The following is a 19,459-nucleotide window of genomic DNA, read 5'->3' on the forward strand; positions in this document are numbered from 1 at the left end:
CATATATTTAACTATTCAAACCACTTACTGGTCAACCTCAGGCAGCTTTAATTAGTTTTTATCATGGAATTCTAGTAATTTCCCAGTATAGTGAAGAAGAAATTGGTTTTCATACATTTTTTTATTTATCTAGTTTTTTTATTTCAGCCTTTCACAAACAGAATTTCAAAAAAAAAATGAAAACGTGAATCCTCTTTAGATTTTTTGATTTGTCCATATTTGTGTCTTGTAAAAAAAAAAGATATGATGGTATAATCAAAATTTGCAAAATGGAAAATTCTGAAAATTCTTTTTTTTTATTTTCATAAAATTCTGATTGTAGGGGGAGGAAATAGGATAAATTGATGAAAATGTATTTTTTTTGTTCACTGCTCTTCGAAAATAAAATAAAATAATGAGTTTTTACAGACAATTTACTATTTTTGCATTTAGCCTATAACGTTTAGAAAGTTCAATTAATAAACGTTACACTGACCAAGTTTTATACCGAATTTTCTATTTTGGAATTTAGCTTGATACAGTAAGAAAATTAAACTCCTAAACGTTACACTGACCGATGCTACTACTGTAAATGCTCTTTGTTCTGAGAGCTGCCCACTAGAAGACGCTGTTTCTGTCTCAGTGGGGAAAGGAGGAGGGGGTATTAGGTTTGGTGAGTGTAATTCAAACCCAAATCCCCGTCCAGGCCCGGGGAGGGCGAAGCTGGAGGAGCTCGACAAACAGCAGCAGCGGGTCCAGACTGTCCGTCTGCAGGAATATCTGAATTAATGGCTCTGCTCGCGGCTTGTTTCAGCGCGGTTTGATCAGCGATGAGACGGTAAGGCGTCGTTTTCCTTTATTCCAGTCTCTTCTCGCCCCGGTGCTCTGAGCTGAGCAGCCGCGGTGGCCTTTGTGTTGGAAATAAAACATATTTACCCCCTGAAAAAAAAGCATTTCAGGGCCTGAAGCGAGCTGATAGCGTCCTTTCTGATCTTCATTGTTGGAAATTTGAGCCGCAGTTGGGTCTGCTCGCTGAGAGCGTGGAGGATCAGGGAGCTGGAATGGGGGGTTTTGAGATGGAAAAGGAAACGTGGATTTCAGAAATATGTCCTCATAATAATGAGCGTCCAAAGCCTGAGGAGACTCACTCAGTGAACAGACAAGCTGTACATGAAATAATCTCAGTGAATTCCTCGTTATTGGGAGGGCCTCTTGGTCCACTGCTCCATAAATAGAAAAGGTCTGTTCTGTGGCTGGTAGATTCCAGTAGCAGAAGCTCCAGCCTTAGAGCTGTATAGAGGGATTATCAGATTGTGACAATGTTTAAGATGACCAGCACATGAAGAAAAGACTAAAGACAAGACTACTTTTTAATTATAATGTGATTAAAACAAATCCCCCATCTGTACCTGCAGTCACACTGTTTATTATAATGTAATTGGTAGCTAATAGGCCATCATTATAGGGTTTAGAGGAGATCAGATGGGGGTTGGTGAATACTTTAATTATGAGCAGATTTCTGATCTACATCTGAGTTTATCTTCACTGTGCAGACTAAATATATAAAAAAAACTATTTTTATAAAAGATATCCACTTCCTTATACCTTTAAAAGGTGCTTCACTCTAGGGGTGGGCGATATGAAAATAATATCACAATATTTCAGGTTACATTTAAGATAACACTGTAATTCTTTGTATTGTTTTCAAAGACATACTATTGCAACAAAATACATGTTAAAGTTGTGTTTTAGTATAAATATACCAGTGTCAGACATTCAATAGGAACAAAAAAACAACAGCAACATACCAAAACCAATTTTGTATAAGGTAATAATAACGCAACTAAATAAATGTAACAAAAAAAATATATAGCAGAATATTTATTGCATGCTTATAAACTGCAAACACATATAATTATACAAACACCCTCACCCTCCTACAGTGAATAGCAAAACTGGTGCTTTACATTAAATACTGCTATATCACATCATGGATTTTTTTATTGTTTAAAATTATACAAACTTTATAGCGCACACCCCTACTTCAAACACATCTCTTTTACAAACATGATTCAAAAATGGTTATTCTGTGGTATTGCTCTAAGAGCATGCAAAAAACTACCTACAGATTTGGTATATTATTTATTTAGGGATTGTCACAGTTCCAAACATAATTCAAAACAGTGAAGATAAAATAAGATATAAACCAGAAATGTATTGGAGCGATGCCTTAAAATAACTATTCTTGGTTTTAGAAATAACCATGTTTGTAAATGTGATATGAGTATAATGAACCTTTAAAAGGTTTAAGGAAGTGAATCTCCAGTATAAAAGTGTTTCTTTATGGAATAACATTTCTTTTATAGTATCGCAGAGGAACTATTTGTGCAAAATCTTTATTTGTAAGTGTGTACTGTGATTCAAACATCACAAAGCCTGTTTTAATCCACCAGGTTTAAAGTGGAAGAAAACATCATGGAGGACCATGTAATTCCCCAAGAGATAAGGAGACCGACCCCAGCAAGCAGCCCACTCATTTGGATGTAAGGAAAAGAAGATCTTTGAGGACTGGCCAGCTTACATCCCTGGGAGATCCAGCTCAGCGCCTGGTTCTGGCAAACATGTGCATGGGCCATACTGCCCAGAAGTGACCAGGACAAAGGTTCAACCTGGACTTAGCACTGACTGACCCATCCTGAGGATTAACGTGGACCACTGGCAGTAGCCATGTCTCTCTCTGTAAGTGTGTAATGTTTGTGTACATGTGTGTGTGTTTGATTGAAGGACATTAATGATGTGCCAATCTGACATGCAAGCTTTGGTATTTAACATTCACCACGGTTAAATCCACTGCTGTCCAAACCAATATTTTTAAATCCCTCCGGGAGAATGGAGGAGGAGCAATTGGGGCTCAGCCTGTCCCAGAGTATTTAGTCCCCTAGGGAGAGACAGAGGGATAGAGAGAAAATGAGAGAGGTGCAGGCTGAGCGGATGACAAAAGGGCCTAAAACTGAGGGACAGATGTGAAGCCCCTCCCCCACTCAGCTCTCTCATGATCATCTGTTCCCTCTTTCTCTTTCTCTCTCTCCCCTTTCTTTTACCTATTTACTTTATTTTGTTATGCTAAAAGGCAAAAAGTAGAGTCCCACTCACTGTATGTCCCATGCATATATGTTAAAATGTAAGTTAATATCCATCCATATTGAAATTACTTTTAATTCAATGTTTACGTGTGCAGTGCAGTAAGTAAATATAAGTAATTAAAGGATTTTAAAGGGCCCATAATATAAAAAAAAACTGACCTCTTATAATTAACTAAATGAACACAACATGCAAGTCACTCTCAGTCTATATATTTCAACTATTTCAAATAACTATTCAGATGGAATTAGTTTTATATTGGGAGGTGGAGTAATGTATTTTTTCAAAGGATGTCTGTAAAAAAACAATTTGGCCAATATAAGAAATCTTGGTGTAAATGACTTGGAAATGGGAGTATCTTCTCGATTTATGTACAGCCATAAACAACAACTTATAATTTTATAACATACTTATAGTAATAATTTTAGCTTGAAAAATGAGTGAGTGAGTGTCCATCTTCACTGCAGTCATGCCTAAATCTGCCAGAAACTCTGCTCCTCTGAGGAGTCTTTGGCTCGTCTTTTAGATTCAAATGTTGTTCATTGAACACCTGAGGTTTGCCACAGAATTGAAGTTCCTGAGGTATCTGTGTCTTGTATAACGAAGCTATATATCCCCTAAAGTTCCCCCTATACTTAAAAAAAAGTGAAACATATTTTTTTACACAGAATATTATGCATTTTTTAAAGGTTATTTTTATGGCTTGTTTTGTTTGGCCAAAACTCATTATACTCTCCCTGTAAAACTAATCTTGTCAGGTTTTCATGACATTACAAAAAACAACATACATTCCCCTACAACCAAGGTCACTTTTTGAACAAGTAAAAGAACAGAACAGCCAATCATAACAGAGCCTGTTTACATATGGCAATCTTACAAAAAACAGCCGGTTTAGCTCTAAGGGAGGTAAAGCGGTTGTTAAATTGTGATGTCAAATCAGCTGTGATGAATGTAATATGTGGATATCGGAGATTAAACTACAATATAAAAGTAAAGCTATTTAAAATACATGTGCAATTTGCACAAATGATAGCTTTCCTGAACTGGCTAGATCATGTGATGCTGTCTCACCTGAACCACCGCCTGGATGATTCAACAACAGATAGTTAGTATCAGTTCACTGAGCTGAATCGGGCTAGTGTTAGTCAATTTGCTAGAGGTTCACTTCAGGCTATGATCAATGTGATTTTGGGACGCCCAAAATACCCTGTTACCAGGGAGCTCATCCTGTAGCTAATCAGAAAAACAGGACCATATGCTGCATATATTATTACAGTAAAGAGTTAACATGAAACTGCTGCTTTTGTATTCTGTCAAAAGGCCATACAGTATTTCCTCGGGCGCACTGCAATGCTTCTGTTTTTAGCATTTGTTTCTGGCCTCAGTCAGTCAGAGTTTGCCAGCTTCATCGTCAGTTCTGTTTGTTAAGCAAACCCAGAAAACAAGGTCATTTTTTATCTGGGGGGGTTGTTTGCGCTATGTGCTGAACTAAGGAGAATCTGAAGTGTACTGTAATGTCAGAGTATCCTGTCCTGTCTGAATAACAGGTTTCATGTTTGACTAGCCTGTCTGTTTGCTTGTTCAGTTTACTGTCATTTGAACAGTAGAATACGTGGATGTTTAGCTGAAGCAGTTTCCTCACTCTTGAGTGGAATCTCTCTATTTTGAGCTCTGAAAACATGGTCAGCTGGAAGCTTGACTTAATTGATTTAAGCAATTTAAATGTGAATACAATTGGATTTAATCTTCGCTAAACTGAGCTATGAGTGGCACTTTACGTGAGTTTGGTCCTGCTGTCTAGCCTCCCCATGTTTAATTTAAAATCTCAGTAGGTTCTGCTGTAATACATATTTTTGTGAGACTGATTACAGAAAAAATAGTGAATTACGAACTCTTAACTTTACTTTTGGGTACAAGTTGCTTAAGTTGCTCAGTTGACTCTGTGTGTCTGTTTGAGTGTGTTTAAGTCTCCTCTTTATCTTTCTGTATCTGAATTGCTGTAGCTGTCTTTGTAAATGTGAAACTGAAGCCATTTTCTCTCTCTTTTCCTGCTTTTGAATTCTTTTTTTCACTTTCAGACGGTGCTAGCAAAAGCATTGTTTGACAATGCAGCAGAGAGTCCAGAGGAGCTGGCCTTCCGCAAGGGTGACATTCTGATGGTTCTGGAGCAGGAACAGGATGGGGGTCCCGGCTGGTGGCTTTGCTCTCTCCATGGACGCCAGGGTATTGCCCCGGCTAACCGGTTGCGCCTCCTCCAAACCGCTCCAGCTCCAGGTCCTGTCCCGCCAGGCACAGACAACCGTCGGGCTCCCAGTGTGGACTCAGTTTATCTCTCACCCGGCCAGCAGACCCGCGTCAATGGCCTGTGCTCAGAGGATGCAGATGGAGTCTATCTCTCACCCCCAAGCCTGGGGGAAGGGGTATATCAGAGTCCAGGAGGTGCCCCAGGACCAGGCAGACAGGAAGAGCTTCGTCAGGCTGAGGGCAGGAGGCCCCGCTCACACTCTAGCTCCAGCCCGAGGCCACGGCCAGACTGGAGCGAGATGGGGGTGGAGAGCCGTCCACGCTCGCCCTCTCTCAGAGGACGCATTGGAGAGACTGGTTCACTTTACCAAACCCCTGCTTCACCTGCACCGCTAGCAGCACAATATAGATCTCAGGGTGCCTTGGTGTCAGATTCATTGTACCTGACTCCCAACGGTGTTGCTAGACCTGTGGGGGAAGCAGCTGGGGAAGTCGCCTATTTAACACCAAGGGACTCAGGGGCTGCAGGACATTCGGATGGCTGCTATCTGGTCCCTCGGCCAGCCGTGGCAGCTTTGCCCAATGAGGATTTGTATCAAACCCCAACAAGCGGTGCTCCAGTAGCAGGACAGTCTGTTTCAGTGCCTGTTGCTAGGCTCCAAGATGGAGCAACCAGCCAACCCAAAGCAGGTCAGGAAGCCCCTGGGATGTACCAAACCCCAACCCCGCCAGGGGCAGCCATGTCAAGGACTCCTCAAGCAGAGCGCAGACTACCTTCTGGGTCTACAGTGGTATCGCCCGCCTCAGGACAAAATGTAAAGCAGACACCCCCAACTCCCAGACCTCAGGGTCCGTCTGCCACACCGCCTGTGGGTCGTGGGAAGCTGTCCCAGGCTGCCATGAGGGGGTCCCCACATCTCGTCCGTGCAGGAAAAGCTGGGGTGCCAGGTTCTCCAAACTTCGGCCGGAAGCCCCCGCCACCAGCACCACCAGTTAGAAGTGTAACTAGGAAGGATTTACCTCAGTGTGCAGCTGTGCCCGCCACCAATCCTGCTCTCCAGGCAAGCCCTGCACTTCTGCACCCCAATAAAGAGGAAGAACAAGGACAGATGAGTAGAGATGGAGGGAAACTTGAGGAAGAGAAGAAAAAGGCTACATGTATGATAAAGAAAGGAGATGACAAACAGTGTGCTGATGAAACACTTGGTGATCAGGTATGATTTACTAACACTGAAACCTGTGATTCTGGAGTTGTACACCAAGCTGAAAAACATGCTGGGTTCAGATTGAAACAGAAAGTCCTAAGAAGTCTCTTCAGGCTTCTCTCCAGGCATGAGTTCAGGGTGTGAAACTATTCATGCAAATTTTCTAAAACCTGTGCTTATTCAGCAATGTGTCCCAGGTGTTAATATGTGGATATTAATATCGCTGCCTAACATGTGGCCATTGTAGCCACATGTACTGTATACATTGGGGCTATGTACAAATGCATTAAGACAAATATAAAGTATGTTTATGTAGAGTTACATATAGGGGTGGGAAATATTTCACCATAATGTAATCAGTTCTGTTTTTATAATACACAGTGTATTTTCCTAAGCATGCAGTGAATATTGTCCGTGCTTAAAGAATATTGACCAACTGCAGGTTTTCTATTTGAGTTCTATTTTTTTTTTAATTTAAAAAGCACTATACTAGGGATGGGATGCTATTTAAATTATTATGCATCTGACACAATTGATGTATTTGGTCTGTGTTAAAATATCATGACAAATAACATGTATTGTGAACATATCTTATTGTGAACATATTTAAATAATATGATGTAAACCACTTCTAGTTTCAAATGGCATAAAGTGAACAGCAGACAGATATTTTAGCACCTGCTCTTCTGATGTTCAGTAAACATACCATCAAATTTCAGCTATTAATAAATTAAAATTTAGTCGAATATAAATTTCTGCAAATCCTGAAATATTATATTGTGCCATTATTTGTTCCTATTATCTATTGATAAAAGTGAAGCCAAATGTTTATTACGCTCAATATTAACAGCATTTGAATTAGTTTCTGTGTTTAAGTAGGTTGGCCTTCATGGTGGTCTTCTCTGGTTACAGCATGTTAACCTGTTTAATTTTCCGTATTGTTAGGCTTTAAGGTTTATTTATCAGTAATTAAATAGAAAATCATACAAATTGTATGAAACTGTAGGTTTATTAAGTAAGAATATTTAAAGAAATACTGTGTTCACGTGAATTGGGTGCATTAGTTCAAATAAAAACACATATACTTTTTTCGTTAGGTTTCTTATGAAACTTCAGACTTTTGGGGGGTCAGTAGTCAGTAATGTTTGTTTAGCTGCTCACTCTCAGCCGCACACTTAGAGTCATACCACAAAAGAACCATTTTGGATCTTTAAAAACAAGTCTAAAATAGAGTATGAGATTGTAAATACCTTTAAAGTTTAAAGAACCGACAGATGGTTCCAAGCCAATATCAGGGTCAGAACAAACTTTCAATAAGAGATCCTTTTTGACAACATTTATTTTCGACAATATGATAATACTGGTACTTAAATTATATAAATAATATAAATAATAACCTACACACAATACACAATAGAATTAAAGAATTTAATTTTAGGAGCTGTCCTTCCAAGAATTAGTGTTATCATTGCTGATGTTTTATGACATTTGTATATCAATAATAAAAAAAAACAGTTAACTAGATGTGAGCCGTGCTGCCTTCACCACAATTATGCATCATCTTTTATTTCATGGTAGTGATAAGCATAGTGATGAACTAAAGCCTGGCCCCTCTGGGCCTTTAAAGGGTTAAGTAGCCATTGAATGAAATCCATCTTTTCTGCAGGTTTATGACACCCCACCCACCAACAGATGGCAGCACCCGGTTTCTGCAGTATCTGTTGAGGAGGATGACAGCATCTATAACACCCCCCGCACTGTCCCCCTACACACTGAATCAGGATCAGAAGTAAGAAAACAGCAACATGACACTGTCTCCATGCAGCCCCTTCTAAACTTATCAGCTTTCCTCTCGTCCGTCTGTCGGTCTTTCCATCTCTTCCGCATTCATCAGGCCATCTGCTTACAATTCCAGACAAATTTTCTCACTCTCAAACTCTGTCTCTCTTTCTCTCTCTCTCTCTCTTTCTTCCTCCTTCTCTCTTTTGCTCACTCCCTCTCTCATTCCTTCGTCCAAGGGCCACACCTGTTTTTGACTGCTGTGAGCTAATCCCATCTGTCTGTCGCCCTTCCCTCGTTCAGCTGGTCACACCCGTCTCTAGAGGACAGGGTGGCCTGACAGTCTCTCTATTTCTCTCTCTTTTTCTCTTTCTCTTATTTTGTCTCTCTCTCTTTCTCTCTCTCTCTCTGTTTCTCCACCCACACAACCTCTCCCTCCTTTCCCTCTCATCTGTTTTCTATTCATCACTACACTTACAGTTGGGGTTACCCCTCCCTGCCCATCAACCTCAGAAGTGTAATTAGAGCTATAAATACGTAATTACTAGTTACAGAATGTTAATAACACATCCATAGCCTATGGTTAATACACAGTCTTTACTCTTTTCCTTTAATGACATGGTAGACCATACAGTCCTCTTCCCCATGCTCTGGTTTTAGATTGCCATTAGGCCACAAAGGCCCTCAGCGAGGTCACTGGAAGCATGCGTCATCTCAAGGCATGCACACATAAAGCAATGAAAAGGGGCCTAAGCACTATATAGGGGCTCTCTGTTAGGGGTCCACAATGGTAAAGTAATGGAGCACAGTTCAACCTTTATGCACAGTCCTCCCACTGTAGAAAGACAGTGTGAGTTGAGCTGTAACACAATAGGTTTTACAGCAGGGCTATTGTTTCACTGAACTGTGGCTGAGAGCTGCATGGGTTGTTAAAAGAACAATTATCTGCTCACTATAAATAACACAATCTCTCTTGCTCCCTCCTCCACTGTCACCGTGTGTTAGATTTACGACGTTCCCACCCTCGCTCTGAATCCAGCCTGCAGTGTCCCAGCATCCTCTGTGGTGTGCAATGAAGTGGAAGATGATGTTTACAGCGTTCCAAGTCTTCCAGGTTTGCCCTTGGAGTCTATTGAGATACCTGTATCAGTGGTGGTGGAAGCAGGAGGAAAGTCTGAAGTTTACTCCATCCCCAGTCCAGGAAAAATAGAATTAGTATCTGAGGACATCTTAGAAACTGATGGTGGCATCTATGACATGCCTGCTCTCATGCTGGACATCCCTATGCGGCGCCTGTCTGTGTCTAGTACCGGCTCAGGCGACATCCAGTGGAAAAACTCTATTTCCACTCTCGTCCAATCAGCATTGAGCTCTGCCTCAGTCACTACCACACCTTCCAGGGACCTGGCCACCTCACTGGCTGAGATTTTATCCACATGGAAAGCAGGCCAAGTTGGTGATGTTCCAGCTACGCTTCAGCAGATCTGGTCTAGGCTCGCAGACCTTCTCCCTGCCCTCTCAGTTTGTGGCTCCGCCCCTCCAGCAGAAAGTCTGCTCTTGATGGTGCGCCGCGCACTTGAGGACTCCTCCTCTTTCCTGCAGACTCAGACTAGGCCCCGCCTCCCTTCCCAGGAGTCGCTTTCGCGGAGGCCACTTCCTGCCTTGCCGGTGGCCGAGGTTAAACCCATGGCAGGTGGAATGGGCTCACGTAAGGGCAGCTGGATCCAGGAACGCCCGCTGCCTCCTCCACCACCCGCGGCTTTCCCGTTGCCCCCGGCGCCTGCCTCCTCTCTGCCGCCCGCTGTACGGACAAACGAGGATGAGGAGCAAGGGAACGAGTATGCAGGAATTGGGCTAACCCCTGCACCTCCACCTTCATATCCTGCAGGAGATAGCGTGGGATACGTCAAACTGCAGGTAAGATGCAGAAGTTTTACTTGGAAAAATGCATAACTATTACTTTGTGCTTCAGCAAAGTTGCATAGTGCAGTTAGCAGCATGCCACATTGCTGATTCAATTGTCCTTATTGCAGTCAGTGGAGCATTTTATTACATTGCTGGGCAGTACTAGGGTGTTGCACTAAAATATGTGTTTTATGATTTTTTATGCCTTTCAATACATTTTTCTGTTTATTTTATGAATTCCATATTTGTGCATTAATATAAGCACTTTTTAACAGCTGACCATCGTACTTTAACATTCTGTTTAAATGTAGAAAACTCATAAAAATGTCACATTAGACAGTGTGTATGTTTGCCATTTTAAAGATGAAGGATCTGATTTATTCTTATTTCCTTCAAAATTCCTTTTGGAGTGCACTAATAATATTAGCCAAACACAGATACCCAATAATACTAATCTACACACTAGTGCAACATAGACAATATAATAATATTCAATGGGGCATTTTCCCAGACAGGGATTAAGCCTTGCACTACACCACATTTTGAATAAAGATTTTCTATTGAAAATAAAAACATATTTTATGACCAAGCTTAATCCCTGTTCATTAAACAGACCCAGGTACAGTGGTCCTTTTTACATTTACTGCTATATATATACATACAGTTATTACATGGCATAACGCACAGTAAATGGACATGACCATAATAGTGTCTATTATCTTTACCTGCATTTTTGTTTACATAAGAATACATTTTCCAATATTTTAGCTGTTTACACTGTTCTTTTTTATCATTTCCTCTATGTCTGAGACAAGAATGAAATTGCGACCAGATAGTAACATCTGTCGTGTATGAAAAGAATGCAGTGCCTGCAAATAATCAGCTTTTAAAAATGTGCAGAAGACTTTTGACAGAACATTCAGTAAAATATACATCTGTCAAACTAAAAAAGTAGTTTTTTAAAGTGATTTATTATGCTAGTGTATTATTAAATCAGTGGCACAACATGGTTTAAAAATGACAATAATATTTACATGGTTAAAAGTTCAGTCAGTCCTGTTTTATATGTTTTCTGTGTTACGGAGGTATGGGAGGGGCATTAAGCTGTTAAAATCTGTGTTCGATATGGTAAACCTCAAGTCTCATCTGACGCAGAACATTCAAGACATTCTAAGACATGCTCATTGTCAAACCCAAGTAATTATCACTGTAAACTAGTTACAGTTGTGGTTAGTAAATGTCACACAGTCAGTTTGCAATATGTGTAGGATTACAGATGAGTGAGTGTGGAATTAAGAAATTTATAGGGAGATTTCTTATCCCGTGAGAATCAGCCAGTGGTAAAATCCTGTGGTAAAATTACAGTATCCCACATCCACATGCAAAACTAATCCTTATTGCACAGTGTTTAAGGCTGCACATAAATTACATGTGCATGGAAAAGGCTTATCTTATTTTAGGTCTGGCAAAAAAGAGTAAAACAACATTTTTGGAGAAAAAAAAGACACTTTGTGAAGGCTAAAGGTGGATTCTGGGTATTCCAGTTTGAAATAATATAATGCAAAAGGGAGCTAGATTTAGCACAATTTTACACATGTGGAGTAACTGAACACGTTAAAGGCAACTTTCAAGGAAAATAGTAAACATCAAACCCAAATTTCAGTGCTAAAACATCAAACTCAACAAATGGCTGCACTTTTGCAATTTTGAGCCATATAAAAATCTATAAAGACTTATATTATATAATTGTTTTTACACAAACATCTCTGTTGCTCTTTTTTATTTTTTGTTTTTATTTGAAATGGGTAATTGTTCTTTATGTGGCTTTGAAATCTGATGACGAATAGATAACAGAAATGCTCCAAAATTACTTTGAAAATGTTCCATTTTGAAGATTTTTGCATGACAGCTTAGGAATATATCTTAAGAAAATGTATTTGGGATTTTGCATCATATTAATTCTTGATTATTGGTGAGTTTGCTGAGCAATCATTTAGTATCTGAACTTCTGAACTTCAGATTGTTTTATTATCAATTTCGTTAATTGCTTCAAAAACACCTATTACATAAATTATTGCCAGGATATTTTTTGTAGTCAGATTATTATATGTACGTAAACACAATACATGTTTTGCTTCCTTTTTTCCCCTCAGTAAAATATATTTTTGTGCTGGTCGCATGTTAATTACTTATTTGTGTTTGAGTTCTATTTATAGGGAAATTCTGATTGAGGTGCCTAACTCCCACTGTTGCAAAGTGTCTCGAGAGTGTCAGTAATTAACGCCTCTTTCAGTGAATCTGCCCCCAGCTGTTCTTTCATCTTTATGCACTTCAACGCACTCTCTTAATTTCGCTAAATGTATGGATGTCTTACTTAAACGTAGTTTTTCATTTTTTCCTGTATCTTGTATTGTGTAGTTTAGACCTCTTGTTCTGACAGAGATCTGCTTTTGTGTACTAATTCAGGGAAAGCCTGAACCACCTCCTGAATCACAGATGGAAAACGGCACATCCCAGGTCATCTCCACAAATGATACCAGAGTAAGCAAAAATACTAAAAAAAACATCTGGCGTTCAAGTGCTCACACAGCATTCTGCACAGAATGTAGTTTATATAATTCATCACTGTATCACTCTCTTTTTTCCCTTCAGTTGAGCCCCTCACCTCCTCTCCAAGGTTCTATGTCTCTGGAGGATTCAGAGCTTCTCTCCTTCTATTCATCCCAAAGTATGTCTCACCTCTCCTGCCTGGGTGATGCAATAGATGCCCTGTTCAGCAGCGTTCAGGAGAACCAGCCACCACGGATCTTCGTGTCTAAAGGGAAGAGTCTGATTGTGACTGCACACAAGCTGGTGTTTATTGGTGATACGCTTGCCCGTCTCCTCAGCTCGACAGACCTCAGGGCAAAGGTAAGCCTAGCCAGAGAGCGGTTTTGCTGAGCTATCAATGAGTCTTCGTTTAACTCTGATTTTCAAACTATTCATAATTTTATTATTATTTTTATTAATAATTCACTTTTTTATGAAATCAGTAATCAGTCCGATTTCATTATTTTGGTATGTTTCGGGAATTAGTTTTAAGATATTTGTAGATTATAAATATTGAAACCAGTGGTAAATAGCTTTTTTGTCTTGGTTGTTGCCACTCTGGGCCTAATATGCTTGTTTTGTAAAATTGTAAAATTCTAAAATACTAGTCTACCAGCTTAGTCCACATGATTCCTTGTGATCCTGTATATTCATCAGGTTGCAGAATACATGTGCACCTCAAGGGGCATTCAAAGTGTGATTTGTATTTACTGCAGTGAGGCAAAAGGTAAAAATAGATTGTACTCCACAAAAGCACAGCACAGGAGCAAAAAATACTAATTGCCACATAATGCTGTTTTGGCCAGGAAGGGAGGATTCATGTGTGGATATAAGTTAAAGGCTTTATTAAAAGGGAATAAACTATAAGTAGTCCAAAACAGTCGAGCTTGGCAACAAAAGACAAAGGTACAAGGCATAAGGGAATATACCAAGAGTGGTCAGACACGTTAGGGTCTTACACAAACAGTAAATTCGTAAAAAAAAAAAAAAAGGGCAAGGTAAAAAACGTAAATGAAAATGCTGGCAAAAAAGAGTAAACAAGACAATGGGAAATAATACTCACAGAGGAACAACACAGGGTATATCTGCATTTCTTATCTAAAATTTGCTGATGGCATGTTTTGTATTGTTCTAAAACACTTACTGCTTAATGACCTTAGGCTAAAGTACTAACTGTCTGTGTATGTGTGTGTATGAGCAAGTCCCTCGGAATGGAGTAAGCCAGGCAGTCCTGTTCTAAAGCATGTGTGCACATAACCTTATTTAACCCTCTCCAGCTTACACTCACACAATTCTTTCTGTCTCTGCAGGTCACTACATCCAGCGGACGTCTTTGTCAGGCCCTGAAGGCTGTCGTTGTTGCAACCAAAGGCGCCGCTCAGAACTACCCCTCAGTCCCAGCCACGCAGGAGATGGTGGACCGTGTGGCTGACCTCTCCCAGCAAGCCGCCGGCTTCTCTGGGCTCCTTCAGCGGCTAGCAGAGATATCTTGATGTCTTTTTTGTTGTCTTTTTTTCTGTTGTTTTTGTTACAGAGATTCATGAAAGAATGCCTTATTTGTGGGTGTTTGTATTTTTATTACAGTTGCTTTATTGATTGTATTCAAAGAGGTATTCTGATTGTATCACTGATTGATTATACCGGTACCACAGTGATCTGATGTGATGTGTGCTTAAAGACGGTGAGGTTGTGTATGTATGTGTATGCGTACATGTGAGCGTTTGTGTGTATGTATGTGTATGGGTGCCAGTTTGTAAGTGTTTGGTTCGTTGTTTGTCGTTTTCAGGGTGCCTAGCACACTTCTGTGCGTCCTAATAACTTATTGATGGAGGTTTGGGTTGGTGTGAGGAACGTGTTCTGCACATTACAAAAAAAATTGTATCTTGGCAAGAGAAATTATCATAAATCTAGCTGATATATGTAATATTTCTCGTTTTAAGTGTACTGTATGTGAGTATTTAACATATTCTAGAGGTTTGGATGTAATCGTTTTAATACTTTTCACTTTAGAAAACAAGACTATCCAGAATTGACAATTGATTATTGTTGTCTGAAAAAGTTTATATATTGAGAAATTTTAACAGGGCTCATTTTTCCATTATTGCTGTCCCGCAAAAAAAACATTTCTCCACTTTTACTTTTTGACCTTATTGGATCAAATCTTTTTACATTGACTTTCATTGAAAGTGAAGAATAAAGTTTTTTTCTTCTCCTGTAAAGTTGCTATATATCACTTTTCAATTTGTGTCGCTAGTGCTGGAGATATTGTTGAATGTTGTTTTTGGTAATTGCATTTGTTACAATCAATTTTCCATTGTAACAGAAACAGTGTTTATTATTAACACTTGTTAGTGTTAATATTAAAGTACTGTAACAAAGTTAGAAATTCCAGTATAATGGCAACACAACTACATTATCAAAACTGTAAATGTTATACAAACATTTAGTAAAAACTCCTTATCTGGGCAATGAGATCTACAAAGCTTTCCTTATTGAAGTTTGGTTTTATTTATTTGTAGTTATTATCAAACATTTTTAATTATATTAAATAAGGTGAGCTAAAAAATAAAAAAAATCACAAGATTGTCTACAAAAAGAGAAACATCACTTACTTTTAACAGTATTCGTGTTTCTCTGCATCTGTTCTAATGTTTCTGCTAAGAAAGTGGTTATAAATAATGTGCTTATGTGGCTAAAACGTCTGCACAGTACTGTATATATCAACTAGAAATAAGATGGTTTCACTCAGCCAAGGTATTATTTTTTACATGTTTCGTTGATAGTGTGCTGCACGTGTTTGCTTTCTTTTGTATTTGTTTTTTTACTGCATATTGGGTTGAGAAGTGATGGTCATACACACATGGAATGATAATCTGCGTTTATGTCAGGGACAATTCCTCTCTTGCTCTTTTACGTATACAATTCAACAGGCGACTGTTTTAGTTTCTTTGGAGTTTGGAACGACACACAAAACAGCTTGGGGTGCTGCAACGTATGCCTTAAAACTAAATGGCACAAGCGCTCATTCATCCAGAGAGCGCCGTCTTATCTGGTTCTGGCTGGAATGCATGTATTGATAGAGAGGCAAAAAGGAATTTGTGCTTCATTTTGAAACAAAGATGGGAGGCCAGGTAATGGAGGGATTTCTGTTGATCCGTTGGATTTTGTTCTTTCCCACGATGGTGACTGAATCAAAAACCTGTTCGGCAGGTCTCCTCCCTTTTTTTTTTCTCTCTCTTTGGTCTGTTTCCTTAGCCTTGGTTCCTTGGTTCATATTGTCTTCTCTTGCCTCTGTTTTCCCACATTTTCTCTTTTGGGCTCTGGTTCTGCAGCTGTTTATCTTAGAGACATTAAAAGTTACTGACGGAAGATACTGTTAGATAAACCACAATGCAAAAAAAAAAGCTAAGCAAATATAGGCTACTGTAACCTGTAATCTTTGCGCATAGATATACAGCATTCTTGCCTTTAACTGGAACCCAGCAATATATATATATATCAACCATTTTTTTACTTGTATTAATCTGTATTCAGAGCAGCTTTGAAATTTCATACGCATGTGTATCACTTACATGTGAGCAGGTTTAGGGATTACATATCTTTCTGTGGTGCAGCCACAGGTCCAGGCATGAACCTGTTACCTTTCTATCTCTGTGTTACAGTCAGACTTAGAGCAGAGCCCTCATGTTTTTTTGTACAGCTCTGTCCCACATCCTTAATATAGAGATGAGACTAAAGCACAATACCAGGAAACCTTAATTCCTCACTTTGTCTTCCATTTGTCTTTTTTTTGACCACCTTATCTTTGTTGTCAGAATTAGCTCTTTTCTTCATTGTGATGAAAGAGCTGACTGTATTGTTCCCCTTGCTTCCCTGTAGTATTATCTGTTATCTGTATGCTCATGCACTGACATGTTGTTTGGTCTGCTTATGCTAACAACATATATCAAGGCTGAACTCTTAATTCCTGAACACACAAAGTGCATAACTACAACTGCAGCCTTGTGCACTGTCTCAGACCGCCACCATGTGGACCATATCAGTATTACTGCACATCCTGGCTTGCAGTGTGAACAGATTCTCATCCTAGAATACTGTTGTCTCTTATCCTGCCTGGAATTGGTATCTTATTAATCTCTGGGTTATTGTATTTATAATTCATCATAATGACCTGTATCATTCTCTCCCGAGTGACCTGCTCTTTCAGAGACTAGTTTTTAAATCTAAGAAAAAAACTCAAATACAACTGAAACCATTGTAAAGCTTAGATTAGTTGGCCTTAGAGAAAGCATTGTAATCATATTTATTATTTTGTTTGTTTGTTTGTTTTTAATCAAACATATGCATGGCTTTAAGTTGCTCTTTACAAATACATATATATATGCACATGTGACCAGGGATGCTTTCCTGCAACATTTTTGCAACATTAATAATTGCTTTTAAATGTGGAGATTTGTTTTCTTTTTGTACCAGAATGTATTTTTGACACTCATTTTTTGATGTTTATTTTAAATTTAAATGGGTTTCTTCAAACACCTTTTATGTAATGGGTACTTTTGTGGACACTTCATCTGTAGCTAGGCATCCTCCGGTACTTGTCATAAAACCATAAAACATTTTTCCAAAATACATTTTTGTTTAAATGCAGTGGTCATGAATGTTTCTTTTTGTCGCCCCCTGCTGTGCTTAAATATTTACCATGTTTGACTCTTTAAAGCAGTGGCCCCCAATACTGCCCCTTGAGGATCACTGTCCTGTGCATTTGTCCCATAGACTGTATATAGCTGGACAGAGCATCGTCTCTCAAAAGTGAAGCCACCACAGGTCGGGCGCCCCCTGCTGTTCGGCTGCAGAAAGCTGTGTAACCCCACCCACCCCCATAGGTTTCAATGGCAAAACAGACAACTTTTAATCACGTTTTTTTCTAATATGCTGTAATTCTACCTCCATTATTTAAATGCAGCAGCTAGTGTAACCTCTGCTTATATTGTCAAATTTTTATATTCTCACAGAGTTCTTTTTTTAAAACGTTATTCAGCTCTATTCAAAACAGGTGTGGTTATTGTAAAAGGGCTGGTTATGGGCGGGACCAATAACAGACCGTCAGCTCCGCTCTGCAGCCTGTGACCGCGAGGCAGCCCTCAGGGGCGGGGTTATTTAAATGAGTAGGAGCTCTCCACAGTCTTTCTCCCTCCTCTGGTCTCTACTGCGCAGACTCTGGTCTCAGAATCGCCAAAATGGCGGAAGATTTTGGCTTCATTTTCATTGAATGAATGGGAACGGCGACACGGCGTCCATCTTTATATACAGTCTATGATTTGTCCCATCTAAGGCCTTCAATCAATTAATCAACAAAGCCTCACTTAATTGAAATGGATGTGTCAAAGCAGGGAATATGCAGGAGATTGGGCTTTCGGGACCAGGGTTATGGACCACTGCATTAAAGGACTCATTTACTGCTACTCTTCTCTATTTCTTTAATTTGTCTCAGTTTTCCAGTCCATGTTTAGTTATTAAATGTTCAACAGAAGAAAAAAAAACCATTTTAAACAGTTTACAGTTGGACAAGAAAATCCTATTACTTATTTTAATGTAATGTTTGAAGCTTGAGTAATTTACGCTATGGTAATACTGCAGGCAAATCAGATTTTTTTGTGAAATCAGATCTGTTGAGATAAATCCACACTCGTATTAGCTCTTTTTGGGCCCCTTCTATCACTCTGGATTTGATGATTTGTTGTTTGTCTTGTTGTCAGTAACCATCCAGAGACTTATCACTTAAAATCTGATTGTAATCTCAATTGCAGTTTTCAGTTCCGTGTGGTTTCTGGATGTCCAGATTATCAAATTATCAATCTGGATACAATCTAGATATACATAAAACCAGATTAAGGCTGGCAGTTTGAACACAGCCTTTAATTTTTTCAGATTTCTGAAAATATCTTACAACAAATCATATGTTTAGGCTTCCTTAACAGTTCTACCTTTATACGTTTGGATTGCCTACACACTGTGACATAAACCAACCCACTTAATGGTATGGATCAAGTCTGAATCTCTTGCTTGGCTTCTTTTGTTACAAGCTGTTTAATTATAATTATTGCTCCCTAACCCATAAAGTTTTATGTATTAGCAACACAGCAAAAGTGCAGTTCAACATTGTTATTTTAGGTTGTGCGGTATTTTATGCTACACTGTCATCATACCACAGTGACTATATAAATATATTATATTCTGACAGCAGAAAATGAAAATGATCTCCATCACAAGTGTATATTGGTTTTAAACACAGTAATCTTCAAATTGCTGAGAGAACATTCATGCAGTGTATACGATATAGAGAGAAAGGTGTGAACTCTGTAAAGTAAAAGAGTGCTTAAAAAAGTGTAGCTGAAAGAAGTGAAATGACAAAAGTGTGGGTGTGGTGAACAATAGCTCATTATCATTCAAAGGAACAGGAACTCAGTCCGGTAATTGTGAATGGGTGCTGTTGCTGAATCGTTGTGGTATATTGGCCATTTCACACTTTTTATTCAGACCTCAAAACTGTGAAAAAAGTGAAAGTGGTCACATTTAAACTAATGGGTAAATACATGATAGAATATGTAATCTAATTT

The 19,459-nt window shown here is 39.1% G+C and overlaps 1 protein-coding gene across 1 annotated transcript; it reads left to right on the top strand.

Moving 5' to 3' along the window:
* Window positions 1-534: 534 nt before the first annotated feature.
* efs (embryonal Fyn-associated substrate) lies at window positions 535-17,489 on the top strand. The gene is made up of 8 exons (XM_007250215.4): window positions 535-817; window positions 2,433-2,718; window positions 5,199-6,578; window positions 8,236-8,358; window positions 9,354-10,265; window positions 12,720-12,794; window positions 12,906-13,163; window positions 14,153-17,489. The coding sequence occupies exons 2-8, from the start codon at window positions 2,707-2,709 to the stop codon at window positions 14,333-14,335; spliced, it is 2,943 nt and encodes a 980-aa protein (XP_007250277.3). The 5' UTR covers window positions 535-817; window positions 2,433-2,706; the 3' UTR covers window positions 14,336-17,489.
* The last annotated feature ends 1,970 nt before the right edge of the window (window positions 17,490-19,459 follow it).

Source organism: Astyanax mexicanus, chromosome 8, assembly GCF_023375975.1.
Source record: "Astyanax mexicanus isolate ESR-SI-001 chromosome 8, AstMex3_surface, whole genome shotgun sequence".
Classification (NCBI taxonomy): Eukaryota; Metazoa; Chordata; class Actinopteri; order Characiformes; family Acestrorhamphidae; genus Astyanax; species Astyanax mexicanus.

Excerpts from the sequence above, each read along its gene's own strand:
- efs (XM_007250215.4), top strand. Across the intron at positions 6,579-8,235 it reads ATGAAACACTTGGTGATCAG|GTTTATGACACCCCACCCAC; the intron begins GTATGATTTACT and ends TCTTTTCTGCAG. Across the intron at positions 13,164-14,152 it reads CGACAGACCTCAGGGCAAAG|GTCACTACATCCAGCGGACG; the intron begins GTAAGCCTAGCC and ends CTGTCTCTGCAG.